Source organism: Anabrus simplex, chromosome 8, assembly GCF_040414725.1.
Source record: "Anabrus simplex isolate iqAnaSimp1 chromosome 8, ASM4041472v1, whole genome shotgun sequence".
Lineage (NCBI taxonomy): Eukaryota > Metazoa > Arthropoda > Insecta > Orthoptera > Tettigoniidae > Anabrus > Anabrus simplex.
In genome coordinates this window covers 70,267,604-70,293,458 of record NC_090272.1, presented here as the reverse complement: position 1 = coordinate 70,293,458, position 25,855 = coordinate 70,267,604, and the positions used below count along the sequence as shown (strand labels likewise).

Sequence of the window (25,855 nt, the reverse complement as noted above, 5' to 3'; positions counted from 1 at the left end):
TATTCATTTATCCAGTAAATTTTATTGTACTTGGTGGCAATTTCACAGAAATAGACCTTACATCAGTTTTTATAATCGTTCTTCTTATATGTACAGTTGCTCAAGAAACAAATGATCCATCAGGAGGAAAGGTGGGTACACCCTGCTTGATCATATAAGAAGCAAAAATGTCTTGAAAGAGCTAGGAATATATATAATGAAAACCAGTGGAATGGAAACAATATCCTTAAGCCCACTTCAGACGAGGGCATATAGTGGTGCTGCTGCTGCTACGAATCACTGCCGTTTGTGAATACTAGAGATAAATTAGGGCTTTCACACGAAACCATGATGACAGAACACTAGCAATGCAGGAAGTCTTGAGTAGTTGGCTTCATCACTGGTGGCGGCTGCAGAGAGTGATGATACTCATTGCAGTGCCAGGAAATATGCTGTAGGTTTCACATGAGGCTGTAGCCATACGTCCATTTTAGTACTGCGTACATGGCGCAAAAGTAGCTCTGCTAATGGGCAGATTTTTTACCACCCTCTGTGTACTCTAATACCACTATTCTCTATTCTCTGCTTGAAAGGTAACGAGATTGGCTGTTTACATCAAAGACCCTTGAGATAATGCCTTTCAACAAAGCAACGTCAGGAAAACTTCAATATGGAAGATTTCATCACAGACTGAAAAGATGCCTGCAAATAGGATTTTAGGCAGAATGACTACAGCAGCAAGAGTGCATAGGAATCCACTGAGAATGAAATGAATGTTCAGACATGTGAAAATATGAAGAAACTTTTCACCAACCTTTTGTAGATCATCATATAGTGTGAAATAGTCCTCAGTCAGGGCTTTCTAAAACCAAGGAATGGACCCAAAATCATCTCATTTCAATGCCTGTTCTTTCTTCGTATGAAAAGCATCATCAAAATTATTACATTTACTTCTATGTCCATATTCGCAAGAAAACTGACAAGCTTTCCAAAGTAAATACTCCCTAGTCAGTGATATATTTGAACATAAGTCATTGTATCAGATTATAATTATGCATGTCAAGTTATTCACATGAGCATAATTCATACACCACGGAAATAGGCAGTGATTTGTAAGTGGGAGAGACCGTCAGTGTTTAAGTAATTGTTATGTTGTAAACTCTTGGACTGAGGATACTGCATTACAAATATGTACCTAAAAGTGTGTATTTTGTCCAAGACAGCTCCTTTAAATACAAATTTAAGTCTCCACATTTTCATCCTGAATACACGTCTAAGCTAGTTTTCTCATTTGAAGGCATGGTAAGCATCTCAAGAATATTTTCAACTTTTTGAGGAGAGTTTAGACATCATCTATTTTGGAAGAAAATACTTCCAATGTCAAACTTTACATCAGTAGAATTGATTTTTTGAACGCTTACCTAGAAATCTTCCTAACTCATCGAGGCTGACAATACTGAGGGTCTTCAGTATCTGGTAGAGAGACTTGTAGAAGAAGGGGATAAACTAGGACTCAAAATTAACAGAGACAAGACAAAGATGATGGACATTACTAGAGCTCATAACATACACATTCTTATAAACAGTTAAGGGAAACAAGTTGAACAAGTATGGAAGTTTAAGTATCTTGCAGATGAATTACTGAGGACTTGGACAGGGATTTCGAGATCCATGTACGAATGGAAATGGGCCATGCTAAGCTTCCTGGAAATGAGGAATCTACTGTGTAACAGAAGCCTCAGTTGGGAGACATGTCACAACTTCATCAGATACTATGTATATTCAATGCTTCTGTATGGAGCTGAAACATGGGACTCTGAAATGTAACACCATGAGGAGAATAAATTTTGAGATGTGGGTTTTCTGAAGGATGTTATGGATCTCGTAGACGACTATGTCTCCAATGCTGTCGTACTCAGCTGCATACTGAGGGAAAGAATGTTGGTGTGTACAATCAAGAAGAGAAAGACAACTTACCTCAGGCATATTATGAAGAATGATACGTACAACCTCATAAAATTGATGATACAGGGTAAAACTGATAGATGCCGAGGTTGCGGTCGACAAAAATACTCGTGGCTGAGGAACTTGCGAGACAGGACAGGACTAGATTTGATTGGAAAAATGAGGACAGGTGAACACCATGCAGATTTGGTTGTGATTGTGGCCAACCTCCAATAATGGAGAAGGTACTAAAAGAGGAAGAATGTTCCAACAGAGAGATTCACATCAAGAAATGTTCCCGAAGTTTCCCTTAATGAACTCGTGAAAATAATTGATTTACATTACTGAACACATCCTCTACTTTCTATACTTAAAATATATCCTATTACATTAAGACCTCAATTTCATTTTGCAACACCACATACAACAAAGTTAGTAGTTACAACAAGAAAACAACCAAAAATCTGGACTAGCAGTGGACTAAATGTGTATTCACATGTCTTTAAATAATGTAAGGATAACTTTGCTCAGTGGTCACCAAATGCTGCACTAAAATCCTGCACATCTAACTAACGTTTTGTTCCCAGACAATTGAAATTTTGTTAACAGGACTGCTACTTCTATGAGGCCCAGATTTCTTCAGGCCCCCAAAACTAGAGAGTTAAGTAAATGAAATAAACTGAAAGCAAAAAAGTATTCTCAGAGTGACATCTGGAACTTGGAAAGCCTGGAAATGAAGATCATACTTCCAGAGTTGTTCACGTTTGTCGAATCCTACTTATGATGCCTATATTAAAGTCTCCTCCTCTGCGAACCATGTGACCTTGCCGCGGTGGGGAGGCTTGCGTGTCCCAATGATGCAGATAGCCGAGCCGCAGGTGCAACCACATTGGATGGGTATCTGTTGAGAGACCAGACTAACGAATGGTTCATCGAAAGGGGGGTAGCAGCCTTTCGGTAGTTGCAAGGGCGGCAGTCTAGATGATAGACTGATATGGCCTTGTAATAATACTCAACATGGCTTAGCTGTGTTGATACTGCTACACGGCTGAAAGCAACGGGAAACTACAGCTGTAACTAACTCCCGAGGACATGCAGCTCTCTCTGTATGAATGAGGTACTGATGATGGCTTCCTCCCGGGTAAAATATTCTGGAGGTAAACTAGTCCCCCATTCGGATCTCCGCGTGGGGACTACACGAGAGGGGGCGATCATCAGGAAGATGGATACTGACATTCTGCGAGTCGGAGCGTGGAATGTTAGACGTTTGAATCGTTGTGGTAGGTTAGAGAATCTGAAAACGGAGATGGATAGGCTAAAATTAGATGTAGTTGGTATAAGTGAAGTACGTTGGCAGGAAGAACAAGATTTTTGGTCAGGCGACTACCGAATTATCAACACAAAATCAAACGGGAAATGCAGGAGTTGGTTTAATAATGAATAAGAAAATAGGGCAGCGGATAAGCTACAACGACCAGCATAGTGAAAGAATTATTGTCGTCAAGATAGACACCAAACCAATGCCCACCACAATAGTGCAGGTCTATATGCCTACTAGTTCAGCGGATGATGATGAAATCAAAAGAATATATGAGGAGATAGAAGATTTAATACAATATGTAAAAGGTGATGAGAATCTAATTGTGATGGGAGACTGGAATGCAGTGGTAGGCCAAGGAAGAGTAGGTAGTACAGTAGGAGAATTTGGATTGGGACAAAGGAACGAAAGAGGAAGTCGGCTGGTTGAATTCTGCACTGATCATAATTTAGTCCTTGCCAATACTTAGTTCAAACACCACAAACGACGGCTGTATACGTGGACGAGACCTGGAGACACTGGAAGGTATCAAATAGACTTCATTATGATTAGGCAGAGATTCAGAAACCAGGTGTTGGATTGCAAAACTTTCCCAGGAGCAGACGTGGACTCTGACCACAACTTGTTGGTCATGAAATGCCATCTGAAGTTGAAGAAATTGAAGAAAGGAAAGAATGCAAAAAGATGGGATCTAGACAAGTTGAAAGAAAAGAGTGTGAGGGATTGTTTCAAGGAACATGTTGCACAAGGACTAAATGAAAAGGCTGAAGGAAACACTATAGAGGAAGAGTGGAGAGTCATGAAAAATGAAGTCAGTAGGGCTGCTGAAGAAATGTTAGGAAGGAAGAAAAGATCAACTAAGAATCAGTGGATAACTCAGGAGATATTAGACCTGATTGATGGACGAAAATACAAGAATGCTAGAAATGAAGAGGGCAGAAAAGAATACAGGCGATTAAAGAATCAAGTGGATAGAAAGTGCAGCAAGGTAGCTAAGGAAGAATGGCTGAAGGAGAAGTGCAAGGATGTCGAAGGCTGTATGGTCATGGGAAAGGTAGATGCTGCATACAGGAAAATCAAGGAAACCTTTGGAGAAAGGAAATCTAGGTGTATGAATATTAAGAGCTCAGATGGAAAGCCACTTCTAGGGAAAGAAGACAAAGCAGAAAGATGGCAGGAGCACATCCAACAGTTGTATCAAGGTAAAGATGTTGATAATTTGGTTCTGGAACATGAAGAGGCTGTTGATGCTGATGAAATGGGAGACCCAATTTTGAGGTCAGAGTTTGACAGAGCTGTGAGTGACCTCAATAGGAACAAGGCAGCTGGAATTGATGACATTCCCTCTGAATTACTGCCTTAGGAGAAACCAGCATGGCAAGGTTATTTCATTTAGTGTGCAAGATGTATGAGACAGGAGGTCCCATCCGATTTTCGGAAGAATGTTGTTATACCTATTCCCAAGAAAGCCGGTGCTGACAGGTGTGAAAACTACCGCACCATTAGTTTAGTATCTCATGCCTGCAAAATATTAACACATATTTACAGAAGAATGGAAAAACAAGTTGAAGCTGAGTTGGGAGAAGATCAATTTGGCTTCAGAAGAAATGTAGGAACACGTGAAGCAATCCTGACTTTACGTCTGATCTTAGAGGATCGAATCAAGAAGGACAAGCCCACGTACATGGCATTCGTAGATCTAGAAAAGGCATTCGATAATGTTGATTGGACCAAGCTATTTATGATTCTGAAGATGATAGGGATCAGATACCGAGAACGAAGAATTATCTACAATCTGTATAAAAATCAGTCTGCAGTGATAAGAATCGAGGGCTTTGAGAAAGAAGCAGCAATCCAGAAAGGAGTGAGGCAAGACTGCAGTTTGTCCCCTCTCCTTTTCAATGTTTACATAGAACAGGCAGTAAAGGAAATCAAAGAGAAATTTGGAAAGGTAATCACAGTCCAAGGAGAGGAAATCAAAACCTTGAGATTTGCCAATGATATTGTTATTTTATCTGAGACTGCAGAAGATCTCGAGAAGTTGCTGAATGGTATGGAAGAAGTCTTGGGTAAGGAGTACAAGATGAAAATAAATAAGTCCAAAACAAAAGTAATGGAGTGCAGTCGAGTGAAGGCAGGTGATGTAGGAAATATTAGATTAGGAAATGAAGTCTTAAAGGAAGTAGATGAATATTGTTACTTGGGTAGTAAAATAACTAACGATGGCAGAAGTAAGGACATAAAATGCAGACTAGCACAAGCAAGGAAGAGCTTTCTTAAGAAAAGAAATTTGCTCACTTCAAACATTGATATAGGAATTAGAAAGATGTTTTTGAAGACTTTCGTGTGGAATGTTGCATTGTATGGAAGTGTATCATGGACGATAACTATCTCAGAACGAAAGGGAATAGAAGCTTTTGAAATGTGGTGTTACAGAAGAATGCTGAAGGTGAGATGGATAAATCAAATCACGAATGAAGAGATACTGAATTGAATTGGTGAGAGATCGATTTGGCTAAATTTGACGAGAAGAAGAGATAGAATGATAGGACACATCTTAAGACACCCAGGACTTGTTCAGTTGGTTTTTGAAGGAAGTGTAGGTGGTAAGAACGGTAGGGGTAGACCAAGGTATGAATATGACAAGCAGATTAGAGCAGATGTAGGATACGATAGTTACGTAGAAATGAAAAGTTTAGCACAGGATAGGGTGGCATGGAAGGCTGCATCAAACCAGTCTCTGGACTGATGACTCAAACAACAACATTAAATTCTAGAGCATAAAGGTTTTTTTTGAATTTGAGAAGACTGATAACCTACCTAATGTCAACATTAACTTCTAAGCCTAAACCGGCTTGCTAGCTTGAACATTCATTGTGAGGAGTCCAACTCCTTGAACTGGATTCTACAGGTAATGTAAAAATGTAAACTGAATTTTATTTACAAGCAAAGAAGTCTATACTATACCACAGTTACCTTGTAGTGGTGTAATGTGTAAAACAATTAAATGAATGTATCTTCATCTTGAGATGTGGGAGCTTGTGTACCTAAGTGATCCTGACAGCTAGACCAGTGGAAGCATAAACTCCTGGCAGGATCTTGCAAGACAGATATATTTTTTTTTTTTTTGCTAGGGGCTTTACGTCGCACCGACACAATTAGGACTTATGGCGACGATGGGATAGGAAAGGCCTAGGAGTTGGAAGGAAGCGGCCGTGGCCTTAATTAAGGTACAGCCCCAGCATTTGCCTGGTATGAAAATGGGAAACCACGGAAACAAGACAGATAGGTCAAAGGTGATAGCCAGACTAAGATGGATACCCTGTCATCCAGACTGGGGGTTGATTATGAGGCTAATAACCCCATAGCGGAAAAACAAATTGTTATGAAACTCAAAAGACTTGATGATCTGGTTCATGTCCCATACAAGGAGATGGAAATATGTATGAACCTTGAATAAATCAGGAACTCTAAAACGATCTGAAACAAGAAATGGAGAAATACAATATTGGAATGGCAGTGATTCACAGAGTCAGGCGAAAAGGAAAGGATGTTTTGAGAAGTGGTAAATACACAATTCTGCATAGTCGAGGAGCTTTAGAGGTACAATAGGAGGAGACTTTCTTGTCAATAACAGATACCGGTATGTCAGCGATTCTGAATTTTAAGCTTTTAAATGAAAAAATATACATGCTCTAAGATTGAAGGCACATGTTTTTTAGTATTGTGTGTGTATGCGCGCGCGCGTGCGTGCCTACAGGTAACACTGAGGATGAAGAGAAAGATATGTTCTATAGGCAACTGGAAAAAGAAATGGAATGCATCCCAAAACAAGATACTTAGAGATTTCAATGCTAAAGTGAGCAAATAAGAAGCCTATAGGAAAACAATAACTGGAAAGGAAAGCTTACATGATGTGTCAGATGATAATTAACAGAGGCTAATTAATTTTGCCACAGGAAAGTCAATGGTGGTGAAGAGCACATGGTATCAGAGAATGAATATTAAAAAAAACCACTTGGTACTCACTAGATGGTAGCACCTTAAATCAATAATGTTATTGGCTTTACATCCCACCAACTACATTTTTATGGTTTATGGAGACTCAAGGTGCTGGAATTTAGTCCCGCAGGAGTTCTTTTCCGTGCCAGTAAATCTACTGACATGAGGCTAACGTATTTGAGCACCTTCAAATACCACCAGACTGAGCCAGGATCGAACCTGCCAAGTTAGGGCCAGAAGGCCAGCGCCTCAACTGTCTGAGCCACTCAGCCCGGCTGATATCTGATATCCTATATCCTGACAGTTGTAGAGAAGCTAAATGTGATTTGGACCATTATACAGCATGAGTGAAATACAGGCAATCTATTACAGTCTACAGATCTGCTACAAGACAGAGAGGGACCTGTCTCAAAATTGAAACATAAGGAAACTGCTAAACGATATGTATCCAGGCTGGGTAGTGGAAAACATTGGAGGAAAGTGGGGGGTGGGGTGGGGGTGGGGTTAACAAGGGATTTTTTGCAAGAAACTACTGATGAAATACACTGGAGGAACAACATCACAGACAAGAAGTGGAAAAGTTCTATAGGACTTACAGAAAGGCTCTCAACCACACACTGTATTTTGTAAGGATAAAGAAGGAAATATGATTGGTGAAAAGACCAGATTCTTGACTGATGAGCTAAAAATTTCAGTGAACTACTGAATGTTGCCACAGAGACTGTGACACCGGAACAAGATGAAGAAGAGGATGGATAGCTTTGGTAGGATCCCAGCCCAGATTTAAAAAAGGCACCTGTACCACTAATAGGAAAAGTCAGGATGACAATTAAGTACTTGAAGAATACTAAGGCTCCAGGAGGTATTTCAGCTGAAATGAGCAAATATGGCAGCAAACAGCTGATACATTTTTTTCACCTGTTTGAAGTGTGGGAAGCAAAACAAATGCTGTAGCAATGGAGCTGAGCAATTAGTTGTCCAATTCATCAGAAAGTTAAAGCAAACTGAAAATTATAGAGGTATATCTTTGCTTAGTGTGGTTTATAAGGTTTTAGCCAAGGTTATGTCTACAAGTCTCGCTCCACTGATTGACCAGAGTGGCTTTTGACAGGATACATCAACAACAGATCACATCTTCACTGTTAGGCAAGTAATGGAGAAGTGCTATGAATACAGTATAATGTGGAGGTACACCTGCTGTTTGTGGATTTCTAGCAGGCTTACGATAATGTAAAAAGGAGGAAACTGTATCAAACAATGATGTATATGGAGTTCCTGGCTAAGCTTGTAAGACTAGTGCAAATTACCATGAAGAGTACAAAATGTATAGTTAAAGTAAAGCTCTATCTGTCCCTGTAATCATTTTACGTCGCACTGACTCATAGGTCTTATGGCGACGATGAGATAGGAAAGGCCTAGGAATGGGAAGAAAGCGACCATGGCCATAATTAAGGTACAGCCCCAACATTTGCCTGGTGTGAAAATGGGAAACCACGGAAAACCATCTTCAGGGCTGCCGACAATGGGGTTCAAACCCACTATCTCCCGGATGCAAGCTCCCGGCGCGCTCCTGACTGCATGGCCAACTCGCCCGGTCCCTGTAATAATTAAGAGGCGAATGCTTCATGGCAGTATTATTGGACCTTTACGTTTTATCAGGAATACCATTGCACGCAACATAGTTTCTGTTAGGCACGTAAATGAGCGAATGATGTGGGTAGATTTGTCAGTTGCAGGAATTAGGACTAGAATTGTGTCCGTGTATTCACCATGTGAGGGTGCAGATGAGGATGAAGTGGACAAGTTTTATGAAGGATTGAGTGACATCGTGGTCAGGGTCAACAGTAAGGATAGAATAGTGCTAATGGGCGATTTCAATGCGAGAGTTGGGAATAGAACTGAAGGATACGAAAGGGTGATTGGTAAATGTGGGGAAGATATGGAAGCTAATGGGAATGGGAAGTGTTTGCTGGACTTCTGTGCTAGTATGGGTTTAGCTGTTACGAATACATTCTTCAAGCATAAGGCTATTCACCGCTACACATGGGAGGCTAGGGGTACCAGATCCATAATAGACTATATCTTAACAGACTTTGAATTCAGGAAATCTGTTAGGAATGTACGAGTTTTTCGCGGATTTTTCGATGATACAGACCACTATCTGATCTGTAGTGAACTAAGTATCTCTAGGCCTAGGGTAGAGAAAGTGAAATCTGTCTGCAAACGAATAAGGGTAGAAAATCTCCAGGACGAGGAAATTAGACAGAAGTACATTAATATGATTAGTGAGAAGTTTCGAACAGTAGACAGTAAGCAGGTTCAGGATATAGAAAGTGAATGGGTGGCATACAGGGATGCTGTAGTAGAAACAGCAAGGGAATGCCTAGGAACAACTGTGTGTAAAGATGGGAAAAGACGAACATCTTGGTGGAATGATGAAGTGAGAGCAGCTTGTAAACGTAAAAAGAAGGCTTATCAGAAATGACTCCAAACAAGGGCTGAGGCAGACAGGGATTTGTACGTAGATGAAAGAAACAGAGCGAAACAAATAGTTGTTGAATCCAAAAAGCAGTCATGGGAAGATTTTGGTAATAACCTGGAAAGGCTAGGTCAAGCAGCAGGAAAACCTTTCTGGACAGTAATAAAGAATCTTAGGAAGGGAGGGAAAAAGGAAATGAACAATGTTTTGAGTAATTCAGGTGAACTCATAATAGATCCAAGGGAATCACTGGAGAGGTGGAGGGAATATTTTGAACATCTTCTCAATGTAAAAGGAAATCATCATGGTGGTGTTGCAAACAGCCAAGCTCATGGGGAGGAGGAAAATGATGTTGGTGAAATTATGCTTGAGGAAGTGGAAAGGATAGTAAATAAACTCCATTGTCATAAGGCAGCAGGAATAGATGAAATTAGACCTGAAATGGTGAAGTATAGTGGGAAGGCAGGGATGAAATGGCTTCATAGAATAGTAAAATTAGCGTGGAGTGTTGGTAATGTACCTTCAGATTGGACAAAAGCAGTAATGGCACTTATCTATAAGGAAGGGAACAGGAAGGATTGCAACAACTATCGAGGTATCTCATTGATTAGTATACCAGGCAAAGTATTCACTGGCATCTTGGAAGGGAGGGTGCGATCAGTCGTTGAGAGGAAGTTGGATGAAAACCAGTGTGGTTTCAGACCACAGAGAGTCTGTCAGGATCAGATTTTCAGTATGCGCCAGGTAATTGAAAAATGCTACGGGGGAAAAGGCAGTTGTGTTTATGTTTCGTAGATCTAGAGAAAGCATATGACAGGGTACCGAGGGAACAGATGTTCGCCATACTGGGGGACTATGGAATTAAAGGTAGATTATTAAAATCAATCAAAGGCATTTATGTTGACAATTGGGCTTCAGTGAGAATTGATGGTAGAATGAGTTCTTGGTTCAGGGTACTTACAGGGGTTAGACAAGGCTACAATCTTTCACCTTTGCTGTTCGTAGTTTACATGGATCATCTGCTGAAAGGTATAAAATGGCAGGGAGGGATTCAGTTAGGTGGAAATGTAATAAGCAGTTTGGCCTATGCTGACGACTTGGTCTTAATGGCAGACTGTGCCGAAAGCCTGCAGTCTAATATCCTGGAACTTGAAAATAGGTGCAATGAGTATGGTATGAAAATTAGCCCCTCGAAGATTAAATTGATGTCAGTAGGTAAGAAATTCAACAGAATTGAATGTCAGATTGGTGATACAAAGCTAGAACAGGTCGATAATTTCAAGTATTTAGGTTGTGTGTTCTCCCAGGATGGTAATATAGTAAGTGAGATCGAATCAAGGTGTAGTAAAACTAATGCAGTGAGCTCGCAGTTGCGATCAGCAGTATTCTGTAAGAAGGAAGTCAGCTCCCAGACGAAACTATCTTTACATCGGTCTGTTTTCAGACCAACTTTGCTTTACGGGAGCGAAAGCTGGGTGGACTCAGGATATCTTATTCATAAGTTAGAAGTAAGACATGAAAGTAGCAAGAATGATTGCTGGTACAAACAGGTGGGAACAATGGCAGGATGGTACTCGGAATGAGGAGATAAAGGCTAATTTAGGAATGAACTCGATGGATGAAGCTGTACGCATAAACCAGCTTCGGTGGTGGGGTCATGTGAGGCGAATGGAGGAGGATAGGTTACCTAAGAGAATAATGGACTCTGTTATGGCGGGTAAGAGAAGTAGAGGGAGACCAAGACGACGATGGTTAGACTCGGTTTCTAACGATTTAAAGATAAGAGGTATAGAACTAAATGAGGCCACAACACTAGTTGCAAACCGAGGATTGTGGCGACGTTTAGTAAATTCTCAGAGGCTTGCAGACTGAACGCTGAAAGGCATAACAGTCTATAATGATAATGTATGTATGTATGTATGTATGTATGTATGTACGTTTTCTTATACATATCAATGACGTGTGTAAAGAAGTGGAATCAGAGATAGGGATTTTTTCAGATGATTTTATTCTGCACCGAGTAATAAATAAGTTACAAGATTGTGAGCAACTACAAACTGACCTCGATAAGGTTGTGAGATGGACAGTAGGCAATGGTATGATGATAACTGGGGTTAAAAATCAGGTTGAGAGTTTCACAAATAGGGAAAGTCCTCTCAGTTTTAATTACTGTGTTGATGGGGTGAAAGTTCTTTTTGGGGAAAAATCTTCATTGGGGTAATCACATAAATATGATTGTAAATAAAGGGTACAGATCTCTGCATATGGTTATGAGGGTATTTAGGGGTTGTAGTAAGGATGTAAAGGAGAGGACATACAAGTCTCTGGTAAGACCCCAGATAAAGTGTGGTTCCAGTGTATAGGACCATCACCAGGATTACTTGATTCAAGAACTGGAAAAAATCCAAAGAAAAGCAGCTCGATTTGTTCTGGGTAATTTTCAACAAAAGAGTGTGTTACAAAAATGTTGCAAAGTTGGCCGGGAAGACTTGGGAGAAAGGAGAAGAGTTGCTCGACTAAGTAGTATGTTGCATACGACAATTTCATGTTTTTTGCCCGTATTGAACTTACTAATATTAGTTACAATTTCTTGTTATTACATCCACCTATTCAATACATGAATACATGTATACATGAATACATGTATACATGAATAGGTGGATATAATAAGAAATTGTAACTAATATAAGTTATAACAACTTTCAATACAGAATAATTATGAAGTCTGTAACATGTAATAAGTGGTATGTTCCGAGCTGTCAGTGGAGAGATGGCATGGAATGACATCAGTAGACAAATTTGAGTGGTGTCTTTAAAGGTAGGAAAGATCACAATATGAAGATAAAGAGGACAAATTGGCGCAAATATTCGTTTATAGGAAGGGGAGTTAGGGATTGGAATAACTTACCAAGGGAGATGTTTAATAAATTTCCAATTTCTTTGCAATCATTTAAGAAAAGGCTAGGGAAACAGAAAAGGAATCTGCCACCTGGGCGACTGCCCTAAATACAGATCAGTAGTGATTGATGAAATCTCACTACAGAATTTGAAGTAAACCAAGGTCTGCAACAAGGGGACATGTAATCTACTATGCTCTTCAACATGGTTCTGGTGCATGAGAAAAGTGGAGGTCAGTAATCCAGGCAGTACTCTGTTTAACCATGTAACTCAGAACCTGACCTATGCTGCTGATGATATGCTTTCTTAAAGATTCAAAGACACAAAGGGAGGACTGGATAGATTATAAAAGGAGGCAGGAAAAACAAGTCCTTGAGTAAATAATGCCAAAACTCTGTATTTGTTCTCATCTAGGAGGACCATAATTATGGAAGATAAATTTAAAGTTAAATGGGATCAAATACGAGAGGTTTTGTTTAAGTATTTATGAGTGCTGGTGATGTAAGATAATGACATGAAAGAGGAAATAAAAGCAAGGATTGCTGCAGGCAATAGGGCTTACTGAGCTCTGCTGAAAGTGCTCAAATCACACAGCCTTAGTAGAACACTGAAGCTGACAGGTTTTTAAAAATTTATTTACATTTTATTGCCTTCATTGGACCACTCTAGCCAACTTTATACAAATAATTTTTCAGTTTCCTGTCAGCCCAGTACTTCTTCATTCTCTCTGATCTTATCCTTCTTTCTTCATCGGAAATCACCCTTCCTATTGTCTGTTTGTTGATTCTGGTTTGCAGTCTGGTTTGCTTGTCTGCAAGTTTCCTGATTTTGTTGGTTTTGTTTATTAGGTCTTCCACTGTAATTTGTAGTTCATCCATATCTTCCTTGATTTCTGTAATCCACTTAATATTTCACTTACTATTCCATAATTTTTCTATTATTCTCCTGATGATCCTGTTCTCTGGTGTCCTGATTAGATGTCCAAAAAATGAAATGCGTTTCTTCCTGATTGTGCTCACTACTGGTTCTATTTCCTTGTAGACTGTTTCATTAGAAGCTACTCTCCAGCTGACACTTTATCGAACAGTAGTACGATCAGTGGTAAATTATGTTCATGAAACATGGAAAATGATCAGAGCAGATGAAGAAATGTTGAACAGATGGGAGAGAAAAATACCAAGGAAGAATTTTGGTCCAGTGAATGAAGGGGAACAGTGGAGAATACAAAAAAACATAACTGGAGGAACTCTATGGGCATAGAAATATTGTATCTGAAATAAAAAGCTACAGATTAAGGTGGATGGGAAATGTAGTGAGAATGCCAGATAATAGGTATGTCAAGAAAATATACAAAGAGTAAGTGATCGAGTGAGTGAGTGAGTGAGTTTCCTACTAACAATATTATGTGGATGACGGCTAAGACCTTCTGCTTGAGACTTAAAACCAAGCTTAAGAAAGTGGATAGGATCTGAGCTTGCCTGACCCACCCCTGACCCTCTCAACATGTTCAAGTTTGCACCCCTCGGTTCGCAATTATAAAATCCCCAATAATTTCTCTTTCGAATAGGGTCAGGTTTATCTTCATAACAAAAGCATTGACAGAACAACTGCTAGTGAAGTTCAGATAAACCAGAAGATTAATTGAGTCCATTTCTTTTTTTTTATGGTAAAAATATCCAAGTACTGTACTCCCAAACATATGGGTAATGGTTACCTTTTAAGAACATTTGAGATAAGAGCATGCATACCTTAAGCATCTACTACATACAGGGTATGTTAACACATTTTATAAAATTCAGTAACTATAATATAATTTTTGTCATTCCATTTAACAGTTTCAAGACGATGACTAAGTACCCCACACACTGTCCACCACTGAGGAAAGCACTGGCAGATTGTCTAGCTGTATGCGTTACCAATAGTGAGGGGTCAATCTCTTATTACATAAAATCAGCATCGCTGCCATTCACACATTATGATTTATGAATTTACAACATTTAATTTTATTAGAGGATTCAGAATATCCTTCATACTCTAATACTGTATTACTTGTATATTATTTCTGAAGAATTCCTTTACTGAGTTCACTGTCCTAAGAATGCTACTTCAAATATTTTTAAAATTCTGTTTAGCCTGTCATTTAGTCTATCTTTAAACTAATTTCACACCAATGAAGTTCAGTGAAGACTTTCTATATGTCATCCTTTGGAGAAGCATTAACATTCCTATGAATACACAATCGTTAGTCCAATGCTAGTCTCACAGCAGCCTGGCTAAGATTATGAATAGCTTCAATACTATTCATTGAAAATTAGAAGCATTGTTTGTTAGGAGACCACAGAAATGTGTTAGGACACAAAATATAGGAAAATTACTCAACACACAAATTAGGTACATGTCAGAAATTGGAAGGATTTTAAAACAGTTTATTTTTCTTCTTTCTAAGATGATGTTTGCTTTCAACTATTAGGCTATCTAACAAGGGGACATTCCCTACTCGTCACCACCGCTTTCGCTCAAATTTATAGAACATGCAGGGCTTGGCTAGAAATTAAAGTACCCAAAGTGGGAACTCCAGATGGAGAAAATAAAAATGTTGACCTGGCTCTCCCACCGTATAAGCCACTTACGTTAGTGCGCACGCCGAGCAGTAGTTGGCGTAGCGGTAAGAGCTTGGACTGGTAATTCGATGGGCGTGGGTTCGACTACCCGTGTGGAGACTGGTTTTTTCCTGTCAAATTTTATATTATTCATTTTCCAATTACGCAAAGAGGTGAATAATTCATTTTATTTATTTATACGCAAAAAGCATAGAAAAGGTAGAACAATTGGGATTTCATTGTCATTGTCTACCTGCACCAAGAATCTATTGTTTGTGTACAGCCGCCAGGAGCAAACTTCACTTGTCACGTGAAAACGAATCTTACAGCGAAACGACTATTCACGTTTATGGCACATTCCCCAAGGAGGGGAGATAGCCAATAAAGGAGAAAAAAGAAGAATTTCTATTTGAACACGCCGGAAAAGTTCGCAACTCCAAATTTTCTACAATTGTGCACTCATTTAAAAAAATGACGTCCTATTATGCCTCTTGCATAAGTAAAATAAGTTAAAATACATGAATAATATAAAAATTGAGAAAAATATTCTGCACGTGGCGAGTCGATCCCACGACCATCGAATTACTAGCCCAAGCTCTTACCCCTACGCCAACTACTACTCGGCGTGCGCACTAACGTAAGTGGCTAATACGGTGCGTGAGCCACGTCAACATTTTTATTTTCTATACGCTTGGCCATCTGGAGTTCCCACTTTGGGTACTTTAATTTCAAGCCAAGCTCTGCATGTTCTATAAATTTGAGCGAAATCGGTGATGACGAGTAGGGAATGTCCCCTTGTAAGCCTGTCTCAGTTTTGCAGTATAACAACAGTGAGAGCCTATGAACAAAGAACCAGCTGCCCCATGTTTTCTCTATTCGCAACATGACAGGCATGTACCAAGCTCAATGCACAGGAGGGGCATGCACATCTGTCCTGGTTTGCATACAAGGCAAGCTTATGAGAGAGTGAGTGTTTATTGAAAGATGTATGTGAGAGCTGTATGCTGTTCTATTTTGTGTATTAAATTACGAAGCTTATTGTGGGTCGTATATATTTACTACTGCACAATGTGAGTTTATGATTCATACGTGTTAACTCAGCTTTTCAATTCTAAACACTATTTCAAGAATGATTTCCAGGTGTAAGCATTCCAGGTCATATAGCAATCCATGTTCTTTATAATAAATTTCTGGCTACAGGAAGTGTTCAGCCTAAGAAACCAAATAGACAGCGTAGAGTTCTTACCAAACTGAAACAAAATCTCTGCCAAGAAATTAACATTATGCTGCAACATAACTGCAGTGAATAATGTACAGTTTCTTGACGAGATGTCAAAAATTTGTGGACAATGAAGGCCATCAGTTTCAGCATCTCCTTTCATAACATTAGTAAGTAATAAACGCCAAATAGTCTGTGATACTGTTGTATGGTTGCATCACTGCTGCTGAAATGTGCCAATACATGGCCATGACTGATGCACGAAAATAGGAAAAAACACAGCACGGCTGGCTCCTGGTTCAAAAGCTCTCACTGTATTTACAAACACTATATGTATTAACTAAAGTAATAACAGAAAAATATATGCTTCATTTCTGACATATTTCTTTGACCTTGAAAATTAGAAATATTTCCACAAAGTAACCTTTTTCCAAACATTCTTATTAAAAGAATATTAAAAAGTTAATCATGCTGTTAAAAAGACTAACCACCTTGAAAAGAAAGATATAAGAAGGAAATTTAATAGTGAGCAGATCTGCTTTGCCATAAAAGGGGACAAAGCAATACGACATGCTATCAGCTATGTAGCATATTACTCTGAGCTCATTTAATGAAACATATGATTTTTCATATTTAAAGCCTCTGAAAACTATTGAGTTTCAAGAAAAGGGGACTCCAGTGGACATCACACTGTAAGCATTTTGTCCTTGATACTCACCCCAACAATCATGAATCTTAAGTTTGCTGATATGTCCATTATTTTATATTGCCTGGTTCTCAAAATGCTTTAGGTTTGATTCTGAGCAGAGACTTTATTAAAGGGCTAAATGAAAGCTGCTTAGATCATGATCCTAGTACAACAATGAAAGAATTACACCTGTTTGAACTTACTCCCTTTATCTTTTTAAGATTTTAATTGTTATTTTAAGGGTTTCAACACTGGAGACAACAGCCATATTTAAGAAGCTGTACTGTATTTGCAAACATAAGTTTCTATGGTAAATGTTACTTATCCCAGATTTCAACTCAGTTGAAATTCACAATGGATAAAGTTACTTTTTTTTCACTCTCCAACTGAGGAGTTGTCTGATACACGAGGTATCTCCCTCAGTCAAGAACACCAAGGAATATGGCTAAGGAAGTCATCACATTGACCACATGACGCTCCAATCTTCGCAAGCCAAGGCCCTTAGACTGTTGGGCTGCAGGCTTGCTGTTTTGTTTTCAAATGCTCCATTCTTTGACATATCAACCACAACACCTACATTTAATTATTTCTTTAGCATATGGCTTTTAGTGCCAGGAGTGTACAGCTTGCCTAGTGTAGGTCTTTTTAATGACGTCGATGGGCGACCTGTACATCTGTGTGTGAGATGAGGTAGGGAAAGGATGAAAATCGGTGTCGGCACTCAGACTACTCCCGTCAAATAACACCAAGAGGCCTGCTCAAGGATAAAGGTCTCCATCCGACAGATGAATCACAAACAAAAGCATCATATGCCCTCACTATATGAATACTGCAGAAAGGTTTGGAATTGAATCCAGGCTTTCGGCATGCAATCTCGTGATTAGAAATTGTATTCCATCCCCACTCCTACAATGCCAGCCAACATTCTGATGGTCAAACGTTTTTCCAGTGGGATTCGAACCGGTTAACCATGGTGTCAGCAGACCATACAGACTTTACACTTTAACGATCATGGCCACTATGTGGGCTAAAATCTACAAAGAAGCATGATGGAGACTTGAAAATACGCAAGCACTTGGGCAGTAAGTTGCCACAGTTTCCTATTATCTCAGAAAACTTAGGACATCTAAATAACAAGGACTAAAGAGAGAAAACGGGCTGCCTAGTGGAGGTGGTAAAGATGTGCTCGGTTTACCTTGAAGGACGTGGGTTTGATTTCCCGCCAGGAAGTCGAAAAAATTAGAAACAAGGTTTTCACTTCTAGACAGGCACATGACCTTGAGGTTTGCTCAGCCTATACCAAAAATAAAAATGAAATGAAATGGCATATGGCTTTTAGTGCCAGGAGTGTCCGAGGGCATGTTCGGCTCGCCAGGTGCAGGTCTTTTGATTTGACAACCTGCACATTGTGACGAGGATGACATGATGAAGATGACACAAACACCCAGTCCCCGTGTCAGCAAAATTAACCCTTGATGGTTAACATTCTCGACCCTACCAGGAATTAAATCCACGACCCCTGTGACCACAGGCCAGCACACTAATCATTTCGCCATGGAGCCGAAAATACCAAAAATGAGTATTAGGTTAATTCCTGAGGGCAAAGGTGAGTGGGTATAGAGCTAACCAATCTATTCCACTTAACGCTGAGGTTACGGCTAATGGAGAACTTAAATTTCCCCTCCTCCAAGGCCTTCACGGAGATGACTTCACATTAAAAGGAGAGAAGAAAATGGTCTGCATAAATTTAAACTAATGCAGGATCTTCCATTTTTGTACATTTAAAGATTTCTTTATCGTTAGTGGTTTAACGTTGCAATGATACGCTGAACGTTTTCAGCAAGACAAGGATAGACCACGGCCTTAAATACAATTAAAAATTCAATTCCGATACTTAGGATCACACAGTGACAAAATGAAATCTGTGGTCACTGCAGCCCATTACAAGCCTTGGGCCTGTGAAGACAGCTGTTGTCTGTGCAGATGGATTGCAGACAATAATATTATTGGCTTTGCGTCCCACTAACTACTTTTACGGTTTTCAGAGACGCAGAGGTGCTGGAATTTAGTCCCAAGGAGTTTAACGTGCCAGTAAATCTACTTCAAATACAATTGGACTGAGCCAGGATTGAACCTGCCAAGTTGGGGTCAGAAGGCCAGCGCCTCAACCGTCTGAGCCACTCAGCCCGGCAACTGCAGACATTGGGGAGACATATGGTCAGGGAGAAGACTTCCTCAGTCATACTGTTAAGCTTTCTTAACTAGACCTTATACTATATAAACATTTTGGGGTCTTACAGAAATCATAACATAAGATTGCATAATATGTTAGTATCATATCACTAAGATTGCATAATATGTTAATATCATATCACTACATTTCATAATGGATAAAATTGAAAGATAGCATGTTATCTTGATGAGAAGAAAGAGATTCAAGAACCAAGGCAATGAACCAAGATAAGATTTAAGAAGTCTATATGACAAACAAACCTTTTCTCTTCATCGGTAAACAACTTTACATACGCAACATCAGTTGAAGGCAGAGTCTCATTAGGATTGTTATGAACCATAACTCCACATAATCCTCTCCAAAAATTTTTTACAGACCATTTTTTATAGGATGATAGCTTTTTTAGTTTAGTCTGCAGACTGTTCATACACTGCCGAAAACTGCGAGCTTTCCACGATATCTGATAACGGCTAAGATCTTCTTCACTAGTAAACATTGTTTTCTAAACTTTTTATACAATTATATTTAGAAGATCATAATGTACTTTTGTATATAGTTTATATAAGCTTTTTTTCTTTTTGTCTAAACAACTTTAACAAGTCTAAGAAATGGGAATAAACATTTTTCAGCACTATTTACTCAAGATCAGTTTCATTTGGTGAATTATTCCTATCATAATATGAACAACAAAAGTACGTTCACTTAATTCACACACGACCTTAGGTAAAGAGAGAAAACTAAATGATTTTACTTCAAAACTAACTCATAGGCTGTGCCACTGTTTAATGAACGTCATTAAAATAGTAATAAATATATATACACATATATTTATAAGTTGATACAGACTTTCCTGAGATGATTATTTTGTATGTGCATAATACTTTAGATGTCTAAAATTCTGACACAAAAAATAATACTTTTTAATTCTAGTCAGAATTATGCTGTATATTATTTCTCAGATCAGGTGTAGCAATAAAATGGCTATAAACACAATGTTGATCACCAAACAGGAGTTAAGAAATTGCCCTCTTTGAATCATGGCTTCTAAGATAACTTTCTGGAGCTTAAAAGATTCTTCTGTATTACAGAAGTGCACAATCAGAGGTATCAGTAGAGTCTAACTCCTCTCAGTTGTCTCACTAATGTGAAACTGATGAGCCTCAAACACACACGGTTCTGGAAAAGGTCCTTATCTGTGACCTTTGTTTCCTTCTGAGACAATATCTCTTATCTCTGAGGATTGTACCTCTATATCTGAAAGTGGAACCTTCATAGTAACCATATTATAAAAACAACTATGAATAGAAGAATTATTCCATTCCAGAATAATACATATTTATGTCTAAGTATCTCCGAGAGCCAACTACATGTCTTGATACAGGAGCAACTTCACAATTGGCTCCATTGGATGATTACCTCACTAGGACTGCCAGTCCATTAGTGAGGGCATTACATAAGCAGAGCCTACACTATGAATCCATTACTCACAAACATCACCTCCACACATGCAATGATCAGCTGTGTACTGTGACCAAGTACTTCCTTTCCTCAAAACTGCTCTCAACACATTCATCTACTTGTAACATGTAACATTTCAAACCTTCTATTTCCAATTCCAGAACTCCCTTTATTTGTGTGTCCAAAACAACACCCCTACAATAATAACAATGATAACATGCCATATTTTCCACATGATATTAAAAAAGTAAAAGCAAAGCCATCTCTCAACAGGCCATGAAGGACCTTGGTGGAGTCAAAGGTAAAGGTTTTCACTACCTGTAATCTCAGCAGCAAATGGGATAGAGAGGTTAGCTCTATGTCCGGTCAGCTTTACCCCCAGGAATTAATGTGGTACTTAGTTTTGGTGTAGGCTGAGATAATCTTACTAAGGGCCTTGTGTCGCTCTAGAAATAGTAAACTTTGTTTCTTAAATTTTTCAACTTACTGGCGGGTAATCAAACCTATATCCTCCTGGGTGAGCCAAGCAGCCCCTATGATAAACTTAACAGCCATTAATTAACTAAGATCCTCAGATACATATTCTATCAATTTTTCTTCTTCTTTCTTGTTCATTTCAAATTTTCTGAGATTGGCACTAATGTGGATTGAGCTCAGTATTATAGAAGGACGCCTTTCCTGAAGCCAACCCTATGGGTAGGGATGTATTCACTACTGCATGTTTCTGCGGTGGTTAGTAATGGAATGTGTTGTGTGTAAAGGAAGATGTGTATTAAGACAATCAGAAACCAGGTCCCGTTGCCAGCCAGGAATCAAACCCAGAGCCCAGTGATTCTAAGATCACTAAGCTGACCATTCAGCGAAGGAGCTTGACTTTATTATTATATCACTTGAATTACTAAAAATAATTGTCAGAGCACAATTTATAAATCAGCTTGCACACAAAGAATAGTATTCAAAAGTAAATAAGGAAACTACATAATGAAAGAATACACAACAGATCTCTGAGGCCAGCTAGTTCAAGAACATTTACAACAAAACCAGTAATGCCACTTGTTCATTTTGTTTATGAGTAAATTTTTAACTTGGCCTATGTACAGGTGGTTGTTAAGACTGGCAACACTTGCATTTAAATGCAAATTTTACCCTCCTTACTTCTTATCAACAATTATTCAGCATTATCATTATCACCAGGTGGAAGATTTCTTTGTTATTTCCATACAATTATCTACACAAGCATTTCTTTTTTTTACAGTTTTAGCAAGTTTCAAGCTCTTGCCTTATCCAAACATTGAGAGTCCCCCCCCAGACAGGCAAGAGCCACTGATTAGATGTCCAAAGCCAGAGTTTACTTGTGGTATGATAGACAAGATGTGTATTGAAACAATCATAAATGCCAAGCCCCATAGCAGGAGAAATTAAACAAATGTGGCTCCTCCTGCAATCACCACCATAAAGGCTACTCATCCTAGTTGTTCCCATACCAAATATTCTTTATAACTTTGGAGATCTCGGAATTTGGAATTTCAGTGTGGCTAAACTGCTAGGTAAAATACCTATGTAGACCTAAAGGCATTACATGATTTCATCCTTTTCTGGAGATGCTGAACCTAGACAAAGTTAAGCCAAGTTATATATATATATATATATATTTTTTTAATTTCACCCTGTCTTCATGCCAATGTTTTATCAAATTATATGATAAATTGATAGAATTTACTACAACAAAATCAAGGATGAAACAATGAACTTTGAAGAGGATTTTACGATAATTTAGAATGTAATGTTATAATTCATGAAAATAAATGTCATCATTGCAGGTATTTCTTAGTTTGTTTCGCCACTTCTGGATTCAATAAGGGCTTTAATGTAAGATGGCATACTTGTGATGATTTCAGTATAGATTTTCTTATCCTGATACTTCCATAACTCCACAGAACACAGCAGACAGAAGTTACAAATCCACAGTTGTTTTATTAGTTGAAGTACAAAGAACAATAATAACTGCCATCTCAAGTTTAAAATGATAATTAAAATGCAGATCTGAAATCACTAACATTCAAGTTACATTCAAAAACTAATTGTTTTTATTTATGAGTTCTTGGCATGATAAAAAGCCAGGTCTGCATCTAGGGGTAGTGCACCTGCCTCTCACCCTGAGGACCCAGATTCAATTCCCGGCCAGGTCAGAGATCTTTCCCTGGAGGTCCACTCAGCTTACATGATTACAACTGAGGAGCTACAAGATAGTGAGATAGCTGCCTCGGTCTAGAAAGCTAAGAATAACGGTTGAGAGGATACGATGTGCTGACCAAGCATCACCTCAGAATCTACAGGTTTTCGGGCTGAGCAGCGGTTACTTGGGAGGCCCACGTCCATCAGGGCTGTAGCACCATGGGGTCTGGTTTCTTTTTTTATTGTTTTGTTTTGATGAAGTAGCTCTTAAAATGCAAGCAAATGCAGTGCAAAAGCAAGAAAAATAAAAAAAACTCCTTTTTTACCATTTGTTTTATGTCACACTGACACGGATAGGTCTTTCTAAAATAATTTTTATTTTTTGAGTCCACCTTTTCAATACATTATCCTGAAGCAAGTGTTTACTATCACATCATTGAATACAGATGCAAACTGGAGGATCTCTTCTACTAGGATAGGATTTTTCAATGAAATTTTAGGTAATCTGTGGTAATCTGCCATCAAGACCACTGACGTCACTCAGAGCAATTTTGAGCTTCAGGAATTTTATGTTCCATATTCCTTGTTTTCACATTACTTTTCAATACATTATGTGTGGTGGACTCAAAAAACAGAAATTCTTTTAGAAAGGTATGTTGCTCAATACGGACCCAACGATGAGATTTATTACTTTTAACAGACAGGTCTTATGGCGACGCTGGGATAGGAAAGGGCTAGGCATGGGAAGGAAGCAGCCGTGACCTTAATTATGGTACAGCCCCAGCATTTGCCTGATGTAAAAATGGCAAACCACGGAAAATTCAGGGCTGCTGACAGTGGGGTTCAAACCCACTATCTCCCGGATGCAAGCTCACAGCGCGTGCCCCTAACCGCACGGCCAACTTGCCGGTAAAAAACTCCCAAATCAATGGCAGACATCAGTGGGTGAAAACATGGAGACTGTTCTTGTTATTTTGAAGAAGAAAAAAAAAGAAATGCCTGTAGTTTTGTATGGCTGTTGATATTGTGATCACAGCCATGGGACGCTTCTTTAATTTAAGTGGATTACAAACTACAGGGACGTAACTTTTCATTTTAAAAATTCCATATGCAGTGACAGACTCAAACCTTGGTGAGAAGCCAGTAACAATGCCAATCAGCTATCATGCCCATGCTTGTTCTTTTGTGTTTTCATGTAGGTCCTCATCTCTGTTGTTCCCTCTGCCCACACTAGCCTGTCACTCAGTGAATTCTTAGTGTTCCTATCTTCCTCTATAGCTTTCTTTGATTCATATTTCCAGGTAACAACTATCAATCTAAACGTAATCCCATTTAAACAACATTGTATAGTGCTTCAAATCATAAGAATTCACGCCATATTCAGCACAAACCTACATAAATGCTACTGAAAATAAACTAAATCATTACTGCAGGCACGGTCTACTACATGAAGAGACAAATCTACATTAAACGACAAGAAACAAGCATGGTTTCGACATATTCTACAATACCTGGTGGAGGCTGATATGGGGTCATAATTGCAGAGTTATAGCCAGGGCCTGTGACAGAATACATGAAAGACACGTATATATAAAATACAAAGCATTAGAGAATAAAACGGTAACATTCAGTCTTTGTTGAATATAATAAGCCATCAAACTGTTAGACAGAAATTAACGTATTAGATAAAATCCACATTTATAACTAAATAACTATTTTATTTATATATCTGACCCAAGATATATGGGTTTGTCAAGTGACACAGAATAGCACACAATTATCTAAAACAAAATATGCAAACAGTTGAACAGAAAACTGCAATGAATCAATCTACAAACACATACAGACTGCACAAGCAGTCCTCCCTCTTCTCACACTGGCCTGTCACTGTGTTTACAAGTTGCTTTACGTCCCACCAACACAGATAGGCCTTATGGCGACGATGGGTTAGGAAAGGGCTAGGAGTAGGAAGGAAGCGGCCGTGGCCTTAATTAAGGTACATTTGGCTGGTGTGAAAATGGAAAACCACGGAAAACCATCTTCAGGGCTGCCGACAGTGGGGTTCGAACCCAGTATCTCCCGAATACAGGATACTGGTCAGACTTAAGTGACTGCTGTCACTGTGTTTATCCTATTATATGTTCCAACATAAATTCCAATCTCTCTATATATGACTTGGGCTGCGTGCACAGCGTCCGCACCCTGCTGCGCTGAATGCCTACCTTGCAGCTAAGCGAAGCGCCAGACAATGCGCAGTGTTGGTTAATTGCATAGCGTTACCTAGCTGGTTCATAAGCTATGGAAGAATAAATTATTCATGCAGTGTGTCAAAGAGAAGAAATATGGAGCCCAATACACAAAAACTATAAAAACGTTACTGTTTTGCCAAGTAAGTGGACTTAAGTATCTACAACAGTTTTATCGCATTTCTACAGTAAACATATACAGTAATATTACTTCTATTGTCACACTTTACTGGGCTTAACATTGTGACAGGATGAAATTGCGTATGGATTTTAGTGACAAAAGTGTCCGAGGAGAAGTTCGGCTTGCCAGGTGCAGGTCTTTTGAATTGACTCCCATAGGTGACCTGCGTCGTAATGAGGATGATATGATTATGAATACACACATACACCCAGCCCCCGTGCCAATGGAATTTACTAATTACGATTACAATTCCCGACTCTGTCGGGAATCGAACCCGGGACTCCTGTGACCAAAGGCCAGTATGGTAACCATTTAGCCATGTAGCTGGACACTTTGTGACAAAGTGCATAGAATCTCCAAGACTCTGTTATATCAGTTTATAATTTTGCCAATGGAGGGTGGTAACATGAAGAATATCACTCTGCTATTAGTGGG

At 39.0% G+C, this 25,855-nt stretch overlaps 1 protein-coding gene across 3 annotated transcripts in view; it reads right to left on the bottom strand.

The window, feature by feature from the left end:
* scramb1 (scramblase 1) overlaps window positions 1–25,855 on the bottom strand; it is a 187,764-nt gene that overhangs the window by 67,605 nt on the left and 94,304 nt on the right. The window contains exon 1 of one of the 3 annotated variants that reach the window (XM_067152272.2): window positions 19,621–19,777. The exons of the other annotated variants lie outside the window; for them this stretch is intronic. Within the exon in view, the coding sequence (XP_067008373.1) occupies window positions 19,621–19,633 (13 nt within the window). The 5' untranslated portion in view covers window positions 19,634–19,777. Of the gene's footprint in view, window positions 1–19,620; window positions 19,778–25,855 lie in introns of those variants that run through there. 3 annotated transcript variants of the gene reach the window in all.